General features: G+C 36.7%; 2 protein-coding genes across 9 annotated transcripts in view; one reads left to right on the forward strand and one right to left on the reverse strand.

Annotated features, from left to right (window-relative positions):
• Positions 1–19,683, reverse strand: part of ZNF366 (zinc finger protein 366) — a 293,096-nt gene extending 273,413 nt beyond the window's left edge. For all 8 annotated transcript variants that reach the window (XM_074328844.2, XM_074328846.2, XM_074328845.2 and 5 more), the window contains exon 1: positions 19,476–19,683. The gene's annotated coding sequence lies outside the window, so the exon portion shown is untranslated. The remainder of the gene's footprint in view (positions 1–19,475) is intronic.
• A 44-nt stretch (positions 19,684–19,727) lies between these two features.
• TNPO1 (transportin 1) overlaps positions 19,728–22,200 on the forward strand; it is a 78,356-nt gene continuing 75,883 nt past the window's right edge. Inside the window, exon 1 of the mRNA XM_019728092.3 lies at positions 19,728–19,895. Coding sequence (XP_019583651.1) covers positions 19,881–19,895 — 15 coding nt within the window. The 5' untranslated portion in view covers positions 19,728–19,880. The remainder of the gene's footprint in view (positions 19,896–22,200) is intronic.

Genomic DNA, 22,200 nt, shown 5'->3' on the forward strand with positions numbered 1-22,200 from the left:
AGCAAGGGAAGCAACAGGAGAACAAGCAGGTTAATGGCAAAAACATTTATAAATGGCATATCTTCAAACCAAAAGATCTAAAGATTGTGTACAAGACCTAGATCTAATTGTTTCCCAAATGGTGCACCTCTAAACCAAAAGGTCTAATTGCTCTATACAGATCTTGGCCTAAACAAAGTCCTATTGGTTACAAACCCTAGAATAACAAAATAAATTGAGCAATAGGAACTCAATGAAACTAGTCAGAGATCACATTATTGTTAAGACCAACTCACTTGACGACATATTTAAAGAGTAAATGGAATTCTAGCACAAGGTACCCAGCGACTGTTGGCCTAAGGGTCCCCTGGCATGCTGCCAAATGAGGGTCTTTAAAACAATCTCCATGGAGTCTCCAAAATTGTCCATGAGACCATCACTCAACATCTAAGATAAAAAGACAAAGCTAACTTACTGCCTGCTATAGTAAAGCGATGCTGGTCAGACATAATCTTTTCAAGCAGAACAAATTGCCGATCTTATGTAAGATTTTGGGGAAACATGAAGTTCAAGAATTGGTCAACTCTCAGAGGTGTAAGTAAGTAGGTTGACATCATCTATGGAAGCATGGTTACCCAGGTGAGATTACTGTTATTTGGGTACCACTCAGAGGCATGCTGTTGGAGTGAGTCTGTCCCTGATTGGCTGACTTTCAGAAGTGAGAGACTGAAAGAGTGGTTTGGCTTGTAAAAAGTGTTTACCAAGGCAAGTTGTTGTTTGACAGAACATGTTTAAAACCAATTATGGTGGCTACTTGTTACATGGCTTCAGAATAATCCGTCTTTTCCTACATTTGTAAGAACTTTTTTAAATTCTCAAGTTCAAAAATATGATAAAGGAAGAAAAAAATAAGAGAAATATTGGAAGATACTCATGGTATCAAAAATAGGTGCCAGCCTTTAAGTTAGCTGGCAAAGTCTTTGGTATGAGCGAGGTTTCTGTGTATATGGTTGTACTTTACATGTTGAGTAGTAGAAAAAGGAAAAAAGGGATGCTTCTGGAAGAAAAGTTGCAGTTGAAATCAGTACATTTTAGGTAATTTCAAAGTTTCGGTCGCTACTGGCATTCACACTTATCATACACAATATTCCTTTTTAAGAATATATTTGTAAAACATGTATGCAAATTTGTTGAGAGGGTTTTCCGTATTCCAGTTTTACATTTGCTTACTTTGTTTTTCTTCCATATTTCATCATTACAGCAAGGTTTTCTTCAAAGAACTTCATAACTTCACTTTTCTTCAGATTCAGTATTGTAAGCCTCTTCTAGTTTTATGATACTCTCTTCATTTCCAAGGCAACTGGTTATTATGTTATTTGTAACCACAGAGTTAGAACTTCATCATAGAATTAACATTAGAGAAAGTGACTCTAAATTTATTTTTGGAAAAGATAGTATTAGTATGATTAGTAGCTTGATCTCTGCATTCAGACAGATCTGGGTTTAGGTCCTGACTCTAATTTATAAATTGTGTGACCTGGGGTAAGTTACTCAACTTTTCTAAGCTTCTGTATTCTCATCTGTGAAACGGTGATAATAAATTATATCTTCTTTACAATGCTATTGACAGGATTAAAAGCAATAAATTATGTAGAGAGTGTAGCATAGTTCCTGGCACATAGCAGATGTCCAAGAGATTGAGATATATTATTTTTGTAATTAATAGGAGAAAATATGAAGAGACATGCTAAAATATGTAATTTATGTTTTTCTCATTTCAATTAGTTTATGCATAAATAAAATTTACTTTTAAATTTTTGAAATTCTTTTCCTAACATTTACAACACAAAATCCTACTTAGAGCTTCACAATCATTTAACGTAAGAAATATGTTGATAACTATGTTAACATATTTATGGTAAGAAGCAGCTTTACTTGGGTAAGGTAACGAAGCTGAGAATATGGAGTCAAAGAAATATATGAGTTCATTAAATGTGGCTAAAGTATCCAGGAAAGTGATAATTTATACTCCTAAAGAACTTTCACTCTGGCTACGTGCAGTCCATTTAATGACATAATATATGGAGCCATGGGCTGCTCCAGCAGAAAATAATGGAGTGCCCAGTTGGGACAGGATGTCCTGGTCCTTATGAAAGGCTTGAAGATATAGGGGCATAGAGAAGGCTTGCAAAAGGACAAGTAAATACTGTCCTTTTTTTTTGGTGGCCCATACCACTGCACCCTGGGAAAACAAAAGTTCTGAACATCTCTGGTTAAATAATTATCTATTGAATGAATGTAATATATTTCACCATTCCCCATGTAGAACATGTAGTTTTACCCAAATTTTTTTACATTATAAATGATACAAGCATCTTTGTACATAGAACTTTTTTCTTCTATTAAAGCAGCATGAAGCAGTTGATTACGAGTCCAGACTCAGGAGCTTCAAATCTCAGCTCTGCCATTGGCTAAACATATACCCACTTCATATGGCTGCCATGAAGATTAAATGAGTTAATATATGTAAAGCACTTAGAAAAGTACCTGGCATGAAAAAAGCACTCTAGGTGGTAATTACTATTAATGGCGAAATCCTGTCTTAGGATGAATCTTCAATTGTAAAGGGCATTTATATTTTTATGCTCTAGATATTTAAATGCTAACTCACTTTTTCTAAGAATTACTCTATTCCATTATTGTATACCAAAAAGAGCAATGACTGGATGCTTACTTTTCAACAGCCTCATTCATAGTTTCATTATATGATTTTGCTTATACTTTTAAATTCATTAAGTGTGAGCTATTACCTTATTGTTTTAATGCAAATTTGTTTGCTATTGAAGGTATATTTTTAAGTTTTCTTTTATTTGAATGTTGGTAGTGACTTTTTGTTCCTTAGGGATTTTAGCGTTAGGCTTTAACTTTGACTAAAGATTGACATTTTAAAATTTCAGTAGCTCATCTGTTATATTCAGTACAAGCAATTCGTTCAGTCTGTTTTCTTTTATAGCTTCTTTTATTAATTTTCACTTTATAGATAACTAAAATTTTGTATAGTGATATATATCACCTTTTTTTTTTTAATTTCTGCTTCCTCTCCTATTTTTCTTATTTTCTTACAATTTGATTTGTTAATATTTAACTTCCAGGAGTTTTCTCCTAAAGGGCAGAGACTCTGTTAGTCATCATTGTTTCTACATGCCTAGCCCAGTCCCAGCATGCAGTGGGCAACCAATAAATACTTGTGGAATGGATAAATGAATGAAGGAACGATTCAGTTGGCCTCAGTAGTCCACAGACACACAAACCTGGGGTGGCATAAGGTCACATTTCCTTTAATAGCCAAATTAGAAATCCATGAACATGCATTCCCCAGGTCATAAGAAACCCATTCTTCCTTGGGATTTCCCTCTCTCACACCTATTTCACATTCCCCTAAATCACTCCTCATAATCACGTATCACCACTATTGGAGCGGGTCCCTTCTGCCATCTGATAACCAACTTCTCCAGAATACCACTCTGCCCAACCAATTTCTCTCCCAGCACAGATACTTAATTCTCCAAGGCACAGCAAAGACAAAACTAAAACAGTTAACAAAATAGAACTGCAGATTCGGGGATGAAGTAACAATACACTGTAGATTACAACTACTGCTCGAAGGAGTTACTTTTAGAACACCCAATGTGGCAGTGGCCAGCTCATCCCCAACAATGGAAAATTTCCAGGCATCTCCGCACTCTGGAATTCTGGCCCTAAGAACTCCTGTGGTGGGAGTGGGAGTGTAAATGTGTATGTGCTTGTGCATATTTGTATTTATGTGTACACGCACACACAGGAGAGAGATGGAGAGAGTCAGAGACATTCTGAAAGAGATCTTTCCTTTCCAAATCCATGCCCTGCCTCATATGGCTGTTGTGAAGATTCAGTAAGTTAAACAAATTAAACAACTGATAGTGGGAACACCCACACACACAGAGTATAATTTGGCTCCCATGGCTCAATCAAGTTGATGATAAAGGTCAGCAGTTCATTTTCCCTGTCTAAGCTACTCGGTGCTAAAAAACACTACAGTGATCTGATCCAGGTATTCCTCTACGAAGTCCAGTTGTACTGATTCCCTTTCACACTTTTTATCTCCAGCATAGAGATCAGGCCTACATAGACCTCTTGGCGTGATTCAGCATAGCAATCTTCTGTAAGCAATTAGTTGGATAAAACACACCTTGTCTGTCTATCTATCTATCTATCTATCTATCTATCTATCTATCTATCGATCGATCATCTGTCTACTTATCTATCTATCTCTTCCAAAATAAATAAATAGTACTTTGCAAGGACAGTTCAGCCTAATCCATATTCCAGTGTTCCCCCCAAATTCCTACTGCCCAGTGTGATGGTATGAGGAGGGCTCTTAGGGAAGGTGCTTAAATTATGAAGGTGGAGCCCTCATGGATGGGATTAGTGCCTTATAAAGAGGGTCCCTAGATAGCCCTAGCCCCTCCCACCATGTGAAGATACCATGAGAAGTCTGCCACCCAGAAGAGGGCCCTCCCTGGACCTTGGTGGCACCCTGATCTTGGACTTCCAGCCTCCAGAACTGTGAGACATATATTTTTGTTGTTTGTAAGCTATGCAGTCTGATACGCTGTTCTAGCAGTCAGACAGACTAAGACACAGGGATATATTTGTCCCCTTTGACTCCAAAAGGACATACACCAGACAATAAATCCAATTTATGCTTCTAGACCAAACTTGTCAGCTTCCTGGAGACTTCCATTTCCTCCAAAAGAAACAAGTGAGTATGAGTACTTGGTCTACATTGATGTAACTAAAAAGGACCATTCTGGTGATTTCCCCAAAACAAAGGAAGTCTTCTCCAAAGATGAATTGATGACTCCACCTCTGCAAGAAACCAACAGCTGGCAACTTTTAAAGGACTTAATGTCAGCTTTCAAAAACAGTGAAGTGCTAATGAGCAGCCTCTTGCAGAAGTAATAACAACGAACTTAGTGTGAGGTGAAGGTCTAAGTTGATTTTTCTGCATATTAATATCTCGTTTTCTTACTACTTCTTAAATCATCACTCTTTTCTCCATCATTTGGGTAGACTGAGTTTGCATATTAAACTTATATATAAACTAGGTTTTTTTATACCTTCGATTACCCTTTACTTCATTTTTTAATTAATGCCATATCATTTCCATTCATTTCCTTTAAAATTGTAATACCTGGCAAAGATAGTTCCTCCTCATTGTTCTTTTTTTTTTCATAGAGTACTATTTGATAATTGTGCCAAAACAGTTTTGGAACCACTATATTAAGTTGTATAAAGTATTATTTGGTTTTTAATGGGAATAAGTTAAATCTATACATTAATTTGGGGGACGTCATCTCTACTATTCACAATCATGCTACGTCTGTACATTCATTTGTTTTTTTGACTTCTTTCATTAAAATTTTTCTTATTGTTTACTTTATGTGCCTTGAACACTCCACATTAATTTCTATATGTTTTATAATTTACTAACATTGGAAAAAAGCTTTCTTCTTAGCTACCTTTTCTAGTTGATTTTTACTATTTAAGAATCATGTGCATTTTTACAGATTTATCTTGTATTTGCCCATTTCACTGAATGCTTTTAACATCGCAAATCCTTTTCTGAAGGATGGAAAGGGCTTAATTTGGGTCTTCTATTTCCTCAAATAACATTTTTGTTTCCTTTACCTCCTTCCTACCCCAATGTTTAGGTCCCTATTTATTTTTTTTTTATTTTTTTTTTTTTTTTTGAGATCTTGCTATGACAAAAATAATTTTCAGCATTATGTTGGAAAATAACAATGGTGACAAAAAGCACCGTTGCTTTCTTCATTTGTTAAAGAGAAATGTTGCTAGGTTTGCTCTACTGTTTATAAAATCAACTCAATTTTAAATTTTTAGTTTTTCCCATGTCTCACTTTTAAGATGCTTAAGACTGGATGTTGAATTTTATCAAATATTATTTGGGGATTTTATTGATATGACTATATGGTTTTATTATTGAAATTACTGACATGTGGTTTTTATTTTGATAGTTTTTCTTTGGTTGAATCATTCATAATTCAGAAAGAATTTCCCTGATTTGCCAATCTTGCGTAGCTTTCCATCACTCTTTATCACGTCCCCCATTTTATTCTCTTCATGGCAGTTATCAGTATGTGGAATCATCCTGTTTATTTATTTCTATGTTTCTGATCTGACCCCTGTGCATGGGGCCTTTCCTGATATTGCTGCTTTGCAATCCTTACTGGTCAGATTATCACTGCAATATGAAGTTGTGATATAGCCTACTGTAGCATTATAGCACCACCTTGGAGCTGAGAGAATCCAAAACTGCTTCCTAAGTCCTGGCTTTTCCTGCAGATCTATTTGCAGGTCCTCTCTGTGCAGAAGTGGCCTTTCACTCAGAAGAGAACACTGTGCAGAATGGACATTTCTCAATTTCCGAGCTAAAGCTCTGACCCGCTGTTAAGTCTTGCTGCCGCTGGATATACTTTTATTCAGCAATTGTACAAATAAGAACCCACCATCCTTGAATTGTCTTAGCAAAATATAAACTATTTCTAAGAAAATAATAATCTCCAGATATCAGCACTAGATAAGATGTAACACTTGGCTTCCAGCCCAGATGTTTTCACTTATTTACATGTGACCTCGGCCAAGTTATTTATCCTCTTAGATTCCTTCTCTGTAAAACGAGGAAACTGCGTTAGATTTATCAAAGCCTTCTAGCTGCAATTCAAAATGAATAATTTATGAAAGAAAATATATAAAATTAATATTAATAAATGACTCTTTTTATAGCTAAGTAGTAAAATAAACCTTGGTAAACCTTCACATACCGCCATCATTCCAGAATATGAAGGAAGCTTAATGGGATTTTGTGCCTGAACATCAAATCATCTCTTCCAATTAAATTTCCTGGATCAAATGCTTTGGAGATGTACTCTGCAGTGGGAAACTGAGGAACTCTCTCTAACCCCTCTGCTTTTTCTAAAAAGTGCTTCTCCCTCTCCTTTTCCCCCCTCCCACTACAATGCAGCCACAGTAGGGCAGTCCTGTTGCGATATGATCCTTCCTTCTGGCCACAGTTAATTACCTGTGTTACAAGATGGGCTCTTCAGTCAGTCAGGGCCTACAGTGAGTTACATCCCCAGGAATTTGGGACTTAGATAGGAAAGAAGATGGAGAGTGGGTCCCTAAAGCTTGAATCCACAAAATGGAATGTAAATGTCTTCACCAGTATAGGCAAAGCAAATCCTGGGGTATACCAGGCAGCTGTGTTCCAGTGGGAAAGATGGTCTACAGAAACAGAAGCAAGCAGAGGATCTGACATTGCTGGTCCATAGATGAGCTGCATTCCTATCTCTAGAGGAGGTTGTTCAGCAATTCTCTAAGAAATACCCCAGTCTACTTTCAGTAAGTTCTTTTGTTTACCTCAGCTGGTCAGGATCTGGTTTTATTGCCTTCCCTTCCCTCCACTTTTCCCCCCAAAAATCTAAAATCACACAACTTCTATCCAAATAAATTGAAATCTCTCATCTTCAGATAATCTCCCTGCCGGGGTGATTACTTCTCTCTAGCCCTGTCCATCTCTGCAACTTCTATAATACTGCCTTGAGTTATCTGCTCACATTACTCCTTTCTTTTAAACTGAAAATGTTCCATTAGCAAAACTAGTAAAAGATGTACTTGCTCCAGCTGAAATTGACCTGTATGACTTAGAGAGATTTTCACCTTGTTTCTTTCACTTCTGAGCCCTCTCCTTCAGATTTTGTTGCAGAGTAATATAGTTTCCTGTAAAAGAAAATGCTACAGACACAGATCAGTAATATATATATATTTCTGTTGCACCTATAAGATGTGCCTGCCTTAATTTCATCTACTCAGATCATGAATTGAGAGAAAAAAACAAAAGATGTGTGCTACTTTGTAAGAAATAATCCCTTGAACCAAAACAATTTAAGAAATATTGGAATCGTGGTAAATCATCAAAATAGCAACGTGATGGTATGTGGCCTCCTAAGCAATCCAAATTCCGGTATTATATCCATTTGTAGCAATGTAATTATTGGAACATACTTCTGAGGAAGGAACACAAATTATTTGAGCAAAAATATTACTAACCAGTATAGAGAAAAAAAAGGGTTAATAAAGAAATGGGAAAGGTGTTGAGGCATATAAATTAATAGCTTATGCACAACTGTTACTGAAATTTCCTTTGTTTTGATTTGTATTAGCTGGTCTTATCAGCTTATATGTCCTTCATAATAAAATTCCCTAATGGTTGTTCTTTCTAGTTTATGTGAATATGCATCCCCTCAGAAAGATCCAATGCCAGGATTAGAAAGCTTTCCTTCTGTTTAGTCCTTAGAGACCATGAGATATGTTTTCCATTATAGGCGACACAAGTCCTGTGAAATGGAAGAGAGCTTCCACGCCTTAAAATTCATTTCTCTGACTGTACAATCATTACCAGTATAGGCAAAGCAAATCTAAACTACCATTTCCACTTCAGGCCAACTAGAGAAGAGACAGCCCTCATTTTAGAATTCTTTAAATCTTCCCTGACAGGAGTGCTAGGAAAAGCATAACATACGGAATCACAAATTGGTCTTTTGACAAACTGCCAATCTAGTAAGTCTTAAAGGAATAAGAACAGTGAACACTAAGGACAAAACAAAGTTATAGCTAAGAGATGCAATTGAAAATTGAACTAAAAATGCAGAAGAAGGGAGGGAAAAAAAGGAGCCAGTCCAGCATACATGTAACTTCAGAGCCCCATGGGAAAACTTCATAAGGAAATCTTTTATTGCTTTAAAATGTATGAATAAATATCTTTATAGAAGAAAGCCCTGGTGGTTTGGTGGAATGCTTTGGATGCTTGGATATTATGACCCCAGAATTTCTGGTGCAGAAATTAAAAGTTAGAAAAAGACTTTCCTACTTTCTGTCTCCAGGGATGATTTATTTTAAAAGATATGCATGTATACTTAATCTGTAAGTTTTGCTTTGCCATTCTGTGTTTAAAAATATGAACCTTTCTGCATAATGTCCTTGTTCTATGAAAGCTGCTGATTAATTTGTAAATCAATTTTGTGAAGAATTTTCATGACATATAAAACATGAAAAATTATATGGCAGTTTATGTGGACCAATTTCATGTAATTCCCCATGGGCTATAATAAAATTCGAACACTGACTCCTAATATATCAGTGGAATTAAACTTAAATTTAATTTTTAAATATTGAATTTCCAGTTGCTAACCTTAAAATTACATGCATTGAAATACTTGCTTCCTTATTCAAAATTAGAAATGAAGCTATGTCCAGTATTTCATCTAACAGCTATTTTTTAAAAGTAGGATCAAAAATTCTGGTTTAACCTTTAGACATATTTACCTCTCTTTCCTGAAATCCCCTGAAAATGACAGTAAAGGGAAAAAACCTTTAAAGGTATAAATTCACAAGAACAAAGAAAGCTGGAAAGACACTACAGCAAACAAGGAATGTTAACAAATTTGTGAAGATGAAGAGCTGATGAAGAAGCGAAAACTGACTTACAAGAGCAGAGAAACCTGTAATCTAAGTGCCTAAGACCAAATTGAAGCAAGGTGATTTTCTCCATAGAGCCCAGGAAGGACTCAGGAATTGGAAGTGCTAAAAAAGGCACAGACACGGAGTGAGAATGACAACAGAAGAACAAATTGAAAGTGAACCCTACCATGTGAAGCCAGATAACTACTCTTCGTATCACCTTAGGAAAAGGAGAGGTTTATTACCTATAATAATTGAACCAAAAAGGCCCCAGTCATGAGGACTCCAGGGACAGCAGAGGGCAGGAATGAGGCACCAAAACGAAAATAAAGGACTACTCAGAGTTAGACATAATGAACGAGACCTCACATCTCCATCCCTTTAGCCCTTTCCAGGTCCCCAAACATGACGAACCATGTTTATTCCTCTCAGTCAAGACATCAAAAAAGCTGTCAATACTAAAGTTGTCTCAGTGCCCCATGGCACTCTGGAGATGCCTACCTGTCCACAAATTTCTCCATCACAACAGAGCTTCTGATCTGCTTTTCAGTCCCGTAAATGTCTGAATGGAGAATCAAGTTTCACCAGACATTTCAGAAAAATTCCAAAATGAAAGACAAAGAGACAAAAGTAAACAGAAGAAAAATAACGGGGGGGGGGGGGGGAGGCAATAAGGAGGGGAGGCTAAACACAGGCAAAAGAAGGACACTGTTTTGTTTTGTTTTTAACTCTGATTAATAACCTCTAAGAGATAAGGAAAGACTAACTCAGTCTTTTCCTCCCATGTCTTCCATAAAAGAGCTGGATTTGAGATCCCTTTTAGGTACCATTCTCACTAAGTTTTACCACTATTTCTGCCTTGCTGGAATGAGACAACCAGCCCAACACATTTTTATCTTTGTTAGAATATAACGTGGTCAAAACATTTATCAAAACAGAAATATTTTTAAAGAAAAAAATGTTTGCATTCCTCTATTATACTGTTAATAACGTTAGAAGTAGCATTATTTTAAATTCACCTGGCAAAAATTATTACTCATTCCAAGCAATAATAATAATAGCTGGCATTTATTGAGTGTTTACTTTATGCTAGGTACTGTGACAAACCCTTTACAAGCATAGTCTCTTTTAATCCTCTCAACAGCCCTCATGGGTGGGTACTACTGTTATTCTCATACAGAACAGAAAACCAAGGATTACAAAGGTCGATTGAAATCTCCAAGATGGTATCTTTAAGATTTGAATGTAAATATGCATGGCATGAAACTTTTGCTTTTAACCTCCATATTCATAATTTCTTAAAGAAGAAAGGAAATCAAAGTTGTATTGTGACAGTGCCGAAGGAGGGATTACATGGTAAGTTGGTAATATGTGTCACGTGATAGGTGGGTTCCTCAATAGTTTCACAAGTCAAAGATAAAGACAAATCTAGAAATGTTACACAGGGAGCAAAGGTGTTTTAGACAGAGCCACCCCACAGGGCCTTTGCCTTACCAGGGTTTTAGTAGGGTTACCCTGGCCCAAGGTTGCTCCTCCAAAGAAATGCCCAGCAAGATCAGAGGTCCCCTGGCAAGACTCTGAACCCAAAGGCCCATCTGCCCTTCAGGAGCAAACTCTCATTAAGCAAAAGTGGGGAGACATACGCAAAAAAACCAGAATGTCAGTCAACGTCCAAACATGACTAGAATGTTTTTCCCTCCAGTAATCAAATTTATGTGGGAAGCTAAATTATAATCAGAAAGTTGCTTGGGGAGCAGCATGAAAACAAAGCCAGGGAGTTAGATGTTCTTAATGGCTGGTTTCACTGAGCTAGTCATCCATGCATTCATTCATCCATCCACTCAATAACTATTTATTAAGTACCTACTTCATGCCTGGTATTGTTCTTAATGCTAAAGATATGATTGTTAGTAAGAGAAAGTTCCCACTTTAATGGAATCCACATGTTAGTGAAAGGGATGGACAACTTGAGAGAATATGATTGTAGATCCTGATAAATGCAGTTAATAAAATTAAACATGGTAGGAAGACAGAGATTGAATAAGGTGGTCAAGGAATATGTAGCAGGATATTTGAGATCTGAAGATGTAAGAGAGAGAATCGTGTTAAGTCTTGTGCCAGAAGGGTGGCGGTGCGCAGCCATCTAGCAGAGAAAACAGCAAGTCTAGAAAGCCTAAGGTGCAGATGAGCTCAGTCTGGTTGAGGGACAGTATGGCTGGAGCTAAGTCAGCAAGCAGTGGACAGGTAGTAGATGAGGTCAGACAGAAAGCAAGGGCTAAATCACATAGGGATTCATAGCTCTGATACAACTTCTATTCTAGGAGTTACTAGAAGCCATTGGGGAGGTTTTGAGAAGAATGACAATTGAATTTTCTGCAAGACAGGCCTTGAACTGCAGTGAGAGGAAAACTTGTAGTGCTTTTCTTTGGGAGTGAAGTTAGGCCTAGATGTTAAGCTAGGTATGTGACATGTGACAAGTGACAAAGTTCTAGCTAATGACAAATGAAAGTGGTGTGTGTAACTTTCTTAAAAGGAAGGTCATTTACCTCTCCTTATCTTTTTCTCTTTCCCAGTGGCTGGGATTTGGTTGTAAATCGCTAAGCTGAAACCTGGGAATTCATACTGTACCATGAGAAAGAATCTTCACATTAAGGATGGAAAAGCAGCAAGACAGAAGAGCCGACATCCCTGATAATTACAAAACTTCCAGAACAGTGGTCAACTGCCTGTGTTTACCTGAAAAATAAATTACTATCTTGTTATGAGTTTTCTGTCACTTGCAACTTCGTTCTTAGCTTGCTTGAGACTGCATAATGACTAGAAATTTGGGGCCAGGGCATTGACTGGACTTTTCCCACCAGCAACGAGGGAACATACTGGGCCCTATTTATAGTTGACAATAGGGACTTCATGACATGGCATATTGCTCAGGTGGTATCCAAACTCCACTTAGTAAGCAGCCCTGATTTATTCACTGAAGTCTGCATCTTTTATTCTGGTTGATCACTTGGTAAGATGCTGTATTTCTTTGGCTTTTAAGATACACAGAGGCATTCTCCCTCCAACCCTAAAAAGACTAGAACTTAATGGAATCTTGCATTCTTTCTTAACTTAGGACCCCACAACTCTTACAAATGTTACAATCATATCTAGTTTAATTCTGCAAAAGTTTTGGATTCAATGGAGAGGAACAGGTTGAAGATGTAAGACAGAAAAGGGTAGAGGGAGATCAAGGAGAGGGAATGGCTTTTGCTGGGATTAACAACGGAGTGGCTTTTTTTACTCACCATTATCTGGAGATTCAGACAGGTTGTTGTGTGTATCAGTAATTTGTTCCTTTTTATTGCTAAGGAATAATCCGTGGTACAGATGTATCACAGTTTCTTTAACCATTTATCTATTGAAGAACATCTGGGTTGTTTACAATTTGGGGCTGTTACAAATAAAGCTGCTATAATATTCATGTACAGGTTTGGTGTGAAAATAAGTTTCCATTTCTCTGGGATAAATGCTCAAGAGTGCAATTGCTGGGTCATATGGTAGTTGTATGTTTAGTTTTTTAAGAAAGTGTCAAACTGTTTTTCCTGAGTGACTGTACCAGTTTATATTCCCAATAGCAATGTGCAAGTGATTCCGTTTCTTTGAATCATTGCCAGATATTGGTGTCGTTGCTTATTTTTTATTTCAGCCATTCAGATAGGTGTATAGTGATATCTCTTGTGGTTTAATTTGCATTTCTCTGATGGCTAATGATGTTGACTTGTTTTTGAATACTGAATAAGCCTTGCATCCCTGGAATAAATCCCATTTGGTCATGGTATATAATTCTTTTTACATATTGCTGGATTTTATTTTCTAATCTTTTAAGAATATTTGAGTCTATGTTGAGTCTATGTTTGAGTCTATGAGAGGTATAGGTTTGTAGTTTACTTTTTTATACTATCTTTGTCTGGTTTGGGTATCAGGGTATAAGTAGCTATATACAATGATTTGGGAAGTGTTCCCACCTCTTTATTTTTCTGGAAGAGACTGGATAATCGGTATTAATTCTTTAAACATTTGGCAGAATTCTCCAGTCAAACCATTTTGGCCTGAAGATTTATTTGGGGGGAGTTTTTAAATTACAGATTCAATTTCCTTAATAGGGCTAATTCAAATTATCAATTTCATGTTGGGTGAGTTATGGTAATTTGTAACATACAAGGAGTTGGTACATTTCACCTAAGTTGTCAAATTCATGTGTGCAGAGTTGTTTGTAATATGCTCTTGTCATCCTTTTAATGTCTGAAAGGTCTGTAGTGATACCCAATTTCATTCCTGAGCTCGTAATTTGTGTCTTCTTTCTTTTTCAGTCTTGCTAAAGGTTTGTCATGATTTTTTCCCCAAGAAGATTTCTGTTTCATTGATTTTCTCTACTGTTTTTGTTTTCAATTTCAGTGATTTTTTGCTCTTTATTATTTTCTTTTACTTTGAATCTGTTTATATCATTATATTTGAAGCGAGTTTCTTATAATCAGCATATACTGGGGTCATGTTTTTTAATCCACTCTGTCAATCAAAATACAATGATGTTTTTAGACCATTTATGTTTAATGTAATTACTAGTATGTTAGGGCTTAAGTCTGACATTTACTTTTTTGTTTTCTGTCTGTTCCGTTTATTATTTTATTTTTCCTGCCTTGCTATGGGTTACTTGCACTTTTTTTTCAATTCCATATTGATTGATTTATAATGTTTTTGAGTGTATTTCTTTGCATAGCTTTTTTACTGGTTTCAACAGGTATTACATTTTATATAAGTATACTTGTATATCACATATTATTCATAATATGTTTTATATGTTACATATATGTGCACATAATATATATTTTATACGTATAACTTATCCCAGTATACTGGTATTGTCATTTTACCAGTTCAAGTGAAGTGTAGAAACTTAATCTCCTTTTATGTATCTTTACCTTCTTGATTTAATAATATAATTGTCTTAAATACTTCCTCTACAAACACTTAGAATCACATCAATGTTATAATTTTTCTTTCAACCATCAAACATAATTTGAAGACTCAGAAGAAGGGACTCCTATTACATTTACTCATATTTTTGCTTAACCTGTTCTTTCTTCCTTCCCAATGTTCCTATATTCTTTATCTTATAATTGCCTTTCTGTTTAGAGAACTTCCTTTAGCCATTCTTTTAGGAAAAGTGTGCTAGTGACAAAAATCTCTCAGTTTTCCTTCATCTGAGAATGTCATGATTTCTCCTTCATTCCTAAAGGATATTTTTGCTGGATATAGGATTCTAGATTGATAGTTCTTTACTTTCAACACTTGAAAAACATAGTGTTATTTCCTTCTTGTCTTCCTGGTTTTTTATGTGAAGTCTACTATCATTCAAATATTTTCTTTATGGGTGAGGTGTCATTTCTTGCTCCCTGTTTTCAAAGGTTTTTGTTTTGTTTTGTTTTTAGTTTTCAGAAGTTGAACTAAGTGTTTTGTGAACTAAGTGATTGCTTTGGGTTAATCCTATTTGAGTTTCATTTGTCTTCTTTATTTTTGTTAATAACAGCTTTATTGAGATATAATTTATATACCATAAAGTTTACCGTAGTTTTTAGTATATTCACAGGGTTGTACAACCTGTACTATCTAATTCTTTCATTACCCCCAAAAGAAACCCTATACATATTGGTAGTCACTCTCTATTTCCCCTCCTCCAATCTTTGGAAACAACTAATCTACTTTCTGTCCCTGTACATTGGCCTATTCTGGATATTTCATGTACACACAATCATACAATATGTGGTCTTTTGCAACTGGCTTCTTTTACTTGGCATGTTATCAAGATTCATATTGTAGCATGTATTAATACTTTATTCCTTTTTAGTAGCAGTTAATATTCCATTGTATGGATATACTCTATTTTATTTATTCATTCATCAATTGATGGACATTTGAGTTGTTTCCACTTTTTGGCAATTATGCATAATGCTGCTATGAACATTTGTGCACAAGTTTTATGTAGACATATGTTTCCATTTCCATTAGGAGTAAAATCGCTGAATGGTATGGTAACCCTATGTTTAATTGTTTGAAGAGATGACAAAGTGTTTTCCAAGCAGCTGCAGCATTTTACATCTCCACCAGCAATGTATAGGAGTTCCAATTTCTCCACATCCTTCCTAACAGTTGTTATTAGCTGTCCTTATTATAGCTGTCCTACTGGGTGTGAGGTGGTATCTCGTTGTTTTGATTAGCACTTCCCCAATAGCTAATGATGTTGAGGGTCTTTTCATAGGCTGATTGGCCATTTGTATAATACGTCTTCTTTAAAGAAATATCTATACAGATCCTTGGCCCATTTTTAATTAGCTTATTGTCCTTTTATTATTGAGATATAAAAGTTCTTTATTCTAGATATGTCTTATACCAGATACATGATTTACAAATATTTTCTATCAGATATGTGATTTGCAGATATTTTCTCCCACTCATTGGGTAGTCTTTCTGCTTTTTTTATGATGGTTTCTTTGAAGCATAAGTTTTAAATTTTGATGAAATCCACTTTATCCAGTTTTTCTTTTGTTGCTTGTGCTTTTAGTGTCGTATCTAAAAAATCTTTTTCTAACTCAAGATCACAAAGGTTTATTTCCATGTTTTCTTCTAAGAATTTTATAGTTTTAAATCTTACATTTATTTCTATGATACACTTGGAGATAATTTTTATATATCATATGAGGCAGGGGTCTAGCTTTATTCTTTTGCATGTGGATACTCAGTTTTCCCAGCATTATTTGTTGAAAACTGTCTTTCCCCCATTTAATTGTTTTGGCACCTTTGTTGAGAATTCACTCAACTTTTTAAATCTGTAGGTTTATGCCTTTTGTCAAATTTCAGAAGTTTTCAGCCATTATTTCTTTGAGTACTTTTTAGTCCCACCTTCTTTCTTTTCTCTTCAGTTTCAAGTCTGGGATGCATGAGGCAAAAAGGGAACTAACCATCTTGTTGTTTCTTGGGTCTCGAGGACCCTAGCTGGTCTGTCTTCTCTCCACCTTTCAGAGTCTCCTTATATTTGTTTTCTACATAATGTTCAGGGGTTTTAGTAGTACTTCGTGGAAGGAATAGGGAAAAGTAGGTCTACCCCATCTTCCCAGAAGTTGAAGTCTAAGTAGACTTTTTTATAAATAGAATCATATTTCAATCACTAGGAGATATTAATAGTTAAATGAACTTTGAAGTTAATCCTTTCCCAGTTAATAACTCTTTATCTTTTTTGTCCATTTAAACTATAGATTGGGTTTGCTTTAAATGAGAAATGCCTATAGATTATTTACATATTGCTGAATATTGACAATAACTGCCCTCTTCCAAAGTCTGAATTAAGTTCTTCTAAATAATTACTTTTTAAAATGTTTTTTCCTTAATGCCAATCTAAAGATTTTTCAAGGGATAGCAAGTCCTTAAACTGTCTAGTGTCAAAGAATATACTGAGAATTCCCACATCTTTCCACAAGTAAGAGATGGAAACATTTCTCAGAAGTATTCTATTTTAGAAGTTTGCCTGTATCTAAAATATTATTTCACGTCTCTTACTGAGTTTCTGTATACTCACCAACAATTGCCTATTAAAATTATTTATTTAACAATTTTTGGATTTTCAAGTCTATTTTTTTCAATAGCCATTCCTCTTTCTCAAACATCTGTTCTTTTATATGTATTAATATCTAATAATACTATCTTTTATTTCCCTCTAACTATCTGCCAGGTACTCTGCTAATGAGCTTTTAATCTCCTTTAATCCTGTTTAAGACAAGGAAAGTGAAGCTGGGAAAAACTGAACTGAAAACACCCGTAAGTGGTGAAGCCAGCAACTAAGAACAGGTCCTCTGCCTCCCAGCTCCATGCTTGTTTTGACAATGCCACATCTGACAGAATAAGCATCTTTCCCTTCCAAGGTGAAAGTTTCTAGGTATGTTTTCTCCCTTAATGTTGTTTTGTAATTCTGCTATTCTTTAATTCTTATCTTGGTCAATTTTTTTCACCAAAGGAAAAAAAAATTAATATAGAAATTTAAAATATAAGATAACTGTAATAGATTTTGAGGTTAAAAATCAAAGTTTACTTACTATTTTTAAGTCAGTATATGTCACTTAAAAATACCAAACAACTCGTCTAAGTTTTACCACATGAGCATTGCTGTACTGTATTTGGGTAAAAAGAGAAAACACTACCAGGTAGCTGCTATTTTATATGCAAAGTGTACAAAGAGAAAACAACAGAAAAAGTGAAATAAAATAAGCTGTTGTGTTACTAAATCCTTGTTAATAATAAGATTTACTGTTTAAAACAGATACTCTTAATTTAACCAAGGAGATAGAGACAAAAGGGCTACATGTCTAAGCATCTCTTTTTTCAATGCAGAACTATTTTATACTAAAATTTCAATTCACTTTCATTCAAATTTTATAAAAGAAAGAATATTTGATTTCCCTGATTTCGATATCACAACACTTGATAATCAATATTTTTTTCTTTCGAAATATTTTGGCCAATAAATCCTCTTACATATGCTAAATAATACTTCACTTCTTTTCAACTCATCTCAATTTTTCCAAACTATTAATCAGGTGAATTCCTTATTAATTGAGTTGTAGTTTCTTACATCAGTCATTATTTGCTAATCCTTTACATTTGGAAAATATTATTTTTATTTTTATTTAGCAAAGTAAAATGCAGATACTTCACCTGATTTGTATAGATCAAAGTTCCCTATTCCAAGATGGAACTTTTCAAATGCTGAAATATCTCCTGTTTGTTATCTGGATAAATATAAATTTCCCTGCAGATATACTAAACTACAACTTAGGAAAGTTTACCTTTTTTTTTTTCTTAGTAATCTATTCCTGGGGGGAGAAGGGGGCAGCTCTTTTTGCCATACACTACTGTATCCACTTGCTAGCAAATTAACATTAGAAAACTTTGAAATCATGAGTATTTTAGTTATTTGAAATATTTTCTCTTGCTATGTTCAATTTTCTAATGATAAAAATGGTCCTTTTACACTCAAAATTTAAGCTAAATAAGTGAGAAGTTTTGCAAAAATAACTTGCTGCAAATAAAAATTACTAACAAGTGTAACAAATAAGTTGTGTCAGTATACATTTTAAAAAACACTTTCTAGTATTGGTATTATAATTTTATCTAGAATATGCCTGGAAGACAACAACTGCTACACATTTTCATAACATAATATATATAGCACTTGCAAGTAAGATACTCAAAACTGCAGGCATTTTTACACACATTGATCATGTGAGGAAGAATATTATCACAGGCATCATCATCTTAGAAAAGAATGATCATCCAGCTACGCAAATTTAAAATATTCATATATAGTAAATTAATATATAAGAGTAATGTGTATGTAGGAAGTTATTTTTCATTGCCATTATTAAACCTAAGTATAAAAAAGGTCTACCTCTCCCATTTTGAATTATTTTCTGTTCAGAAAATAGAAGCTATTTTAATTTCTCGTGATGGCCGGTTAGGAAGAGGGCATGTTATTTCAGCGAGAAACTACAGTTTTATATGAATACACACCTGGAGACGTAAAACTTAATTTTATAAGTCATTTAATGTTACCTACATAGCACTTGTCATGCTAGATACAGCACACCTCAAAAGCTTATCATGCAATATTAGCACGCAGCTGTCTGCCTATTTCTATTGAAGCCATTTCTGCTTTTTACTAGAGACATTGGAACTGTATTATTGTGGGATATACGGCATGTTCGGTGTGAAATAGGCTCCTGGGGTAGGACTGTCACTTTAGAAGTTATCCTGAGGTACAGAAGTTAGGAAGGGCTAGGGTCATCATGCTAAGAGGGCCCTGACAGCCCCTAGACAACCACACTTACAGGGCCATTTTGGTCGAGGCTCACGGTGCATAGCAGCGTCCGCGGCGGCTCCTCCTGCGAGCTCGAGGCTCGGGCCAGCGCGCCAGCCGCAGAGGGCGCGAGCGTGTGAGCCCCGCGGCGGGCCGACACCGGACGCCGGAGGCTGCAGCGCAGGCTTAGAAACCGCTGCGGCGAGCTGCCCGGCGCAGGTCCGCAGGCGGGACAGACCTGAGCCGCCGCTTTCCTGGTCGGGGCACCGTTGCCAAGGCGACCGCCGCCGAACGTTCCCGCGGTGGGCCCCGCCCCCTGGCCAATCGTACCAGCGCTCGCCGGAGTCCAGATTCTCTTTGTTCCGCAGCCATTTCAGGCCTCGGACAGGAGGCAGCGCCGCTACGGCAGACGGCCCGAGCACCGGAGGCCTCTGGGATGGTGTGGGACCGGGTAGGTGGCGTGAGGGTGCGCGGCCCTGGACTGGAGGGCGGGAGTGGAGGCAAGCTGTTCTGAGCTGGCTGACAGGGCTCGGGGAGAGGCGCCGAACTCGCCGCCCTGCCGGTCCCCGCCCGGCCGTTTGGAGCCAGGCGGCCGCGGCTGCGCGGTTCGAAGCCCAACAGCTGCTGGCCCCGGCGTCCTGCGGGACCCGGGCGGGCAGCGGCTCCTCAGGTGTCCGAGGTTAGGGCCTAGGGCCGGTTAGGGCGGCGGGAAGGAGAGGGTCTGCTCCCCGGGGAGCTTTTGCCTCTGCCAATTAAACCGCGGCATTTGGAGGCCCTGAGCCCCGCAGTCTCTGCCCCGGGACGGCTGCTTCCTGCTGGTGCTGGACACTGTCGGGCGCTGCCCCGGATGGCCGGTCTTTGTCCCCGCCCGGCCCCCTTTGCCAGGGAGTCCCGGGCCCGTACACGCCGTCGCTTCCACACTCAGCTGATCGCTTTCTCCAGGCAGTTCTTTCCCCTTGGGGCCTCCTGGTTTCACGACATGTTTACATAATTTTAACGTTTGTAACTGGGTTTTGCGTGGGTTTGTTTTCTGCCCTTCTACCCTTTTGTACTTCTCCCACGCGAACATGCAACAGGGGACAGCTGCTGAGGAGCAGACCGGCTACCACAATCAACCTGTTTGGGGAATGGCGTTCTTCCTTTAAAAATGATCGCCTGGTATTTGTTTACAGATTTTAAAAATCAACTGGATTTTGCAAGGATTGCTTACAGTTTGGGCACGTTATCCTAACAATCACTAATCATTTTGCTCCATCAGCAGATAAGTGTAAAAATTTAAAGTTGGGGCCTATCCACAAATTGATTTTAACAGTTGTATTAAGAAGCTTAATAATAATACTGCTTTGAAACAGTGATGACTTCAATGATGAAGGCATAAATAAGTACCCTTTTTTTACTCTAAAGAAAAGATGTTTTTAAGATACAAGTTGAATCGTGTAATAGGTATTCTCATAAATGTAAGTTTGTAAAATGACTATACTGATGTGCTCATTTTTAGGATAATAAAAGTTCCTTTTGGAATTTGTTTCCCTGTTATATCTAAGCTTTCATATTAAAATGGTAAATAAGTTATATTTAGTGAAGCAGGGGAGGATTCAGTGTTTTGGAAAAGGATTCTGTTTTCCACTTTAACCCTGACCTGCACTCCATTCTTCTTAGAGAGTGGCTCCACCAAGTTGAAAACTTGTCACTGCAGAAGAGAAATACTAGTTTGAAAGTGCAGATTTCTTTTTTACTCCCTGGCATATATAATGCATAACAGATTGGCAGTACGGTTTTTACTTCATGTAATTTAATATGAGTCTAATGAACTATTAGTGCTCCATTTTCTTTTTCCTAAAAGCCCCTCCTTCCCACCCACCCCCACCTAAATCAGTCTTGATGTGGTTACATCTTTGATCAGTCTTGATGTGGTTACATCTTTGCGGGACTATTCAGGGAAATATTCCTCCCACTGATTGATGTTTCAGTCTGTTCAAGTATTTTAAAGTAATCAAGCATATTACCATTATGTGTTATGAGCAGGATAAGATTTTGGTAAAAATATATGATTCTGGTTGTAAATATTTCCATTATCAATACTTGTTACTGTATTCATTGTTTTTATGACTAGTTTTTCTTTATATAATGTTAAAACCATCACATGAACTTAAGTTTCTAAATACTGAAAATGGACTGCATTGAAATGTCAATGTTTTATATTTAGGAGAATTTCTTACATTTAACTATGTTGGATTCTGCAAGTACTGTTTTTAAGAAATTTGGTTATAAAGGAAGCCAAATCAAGTGACATATGTAATGAAAAAATGTATTAAATATAAACTGCAGAGGAGCACAACAGTAAGTTAATTTTATTACCCAGGGTATAAATTATGAATATTTCTTCCTGGGATTGATATTTGAACATATGTTGTTGCCAAAAAGATCTTGTTCCAAAAGAAAAAAATTTGTTTACCAAAAAAGGGTAAGAAAGCCGAGATAATCAAAGTGGTTGATTAACCAGTTAAGTTTTCAAAAACAATGAAGAATAAGGACACCTTCAAAATGGAAGAATCAGATTTCAACATACCCCAGATGTTGGGGATCTTTCTTAGTCCCATTCAGCCAGTGCCATGGTAGACATCTGGAGTGTTGGCAGGTGAGAGTGGTCTCCTGGGTTGAAGAGGGGTGAACTTTACAAGGGAAGACAGGTGTTTGCAAAGGTGGTAACTAGATTTATAGTTACATGGATGGATGTGAATGTAAGAGAGAGTTTC

Source organism: Rhinolophus sinicus, chromosome 3, assembly GCF_057876585.1.
Source record: "Rhinolophus sinicus isolate RSI-liver-muscle chromosome 3, RSI-T2T, whole genome shotgun sequence".
Classification (NCBI taxonomy): Eukaryota; Metazoa; Chordata; class Mammalia; order Chiroptera; family Rhinolophidae; genus Rhinolophus; species Rhinolophus sinicus.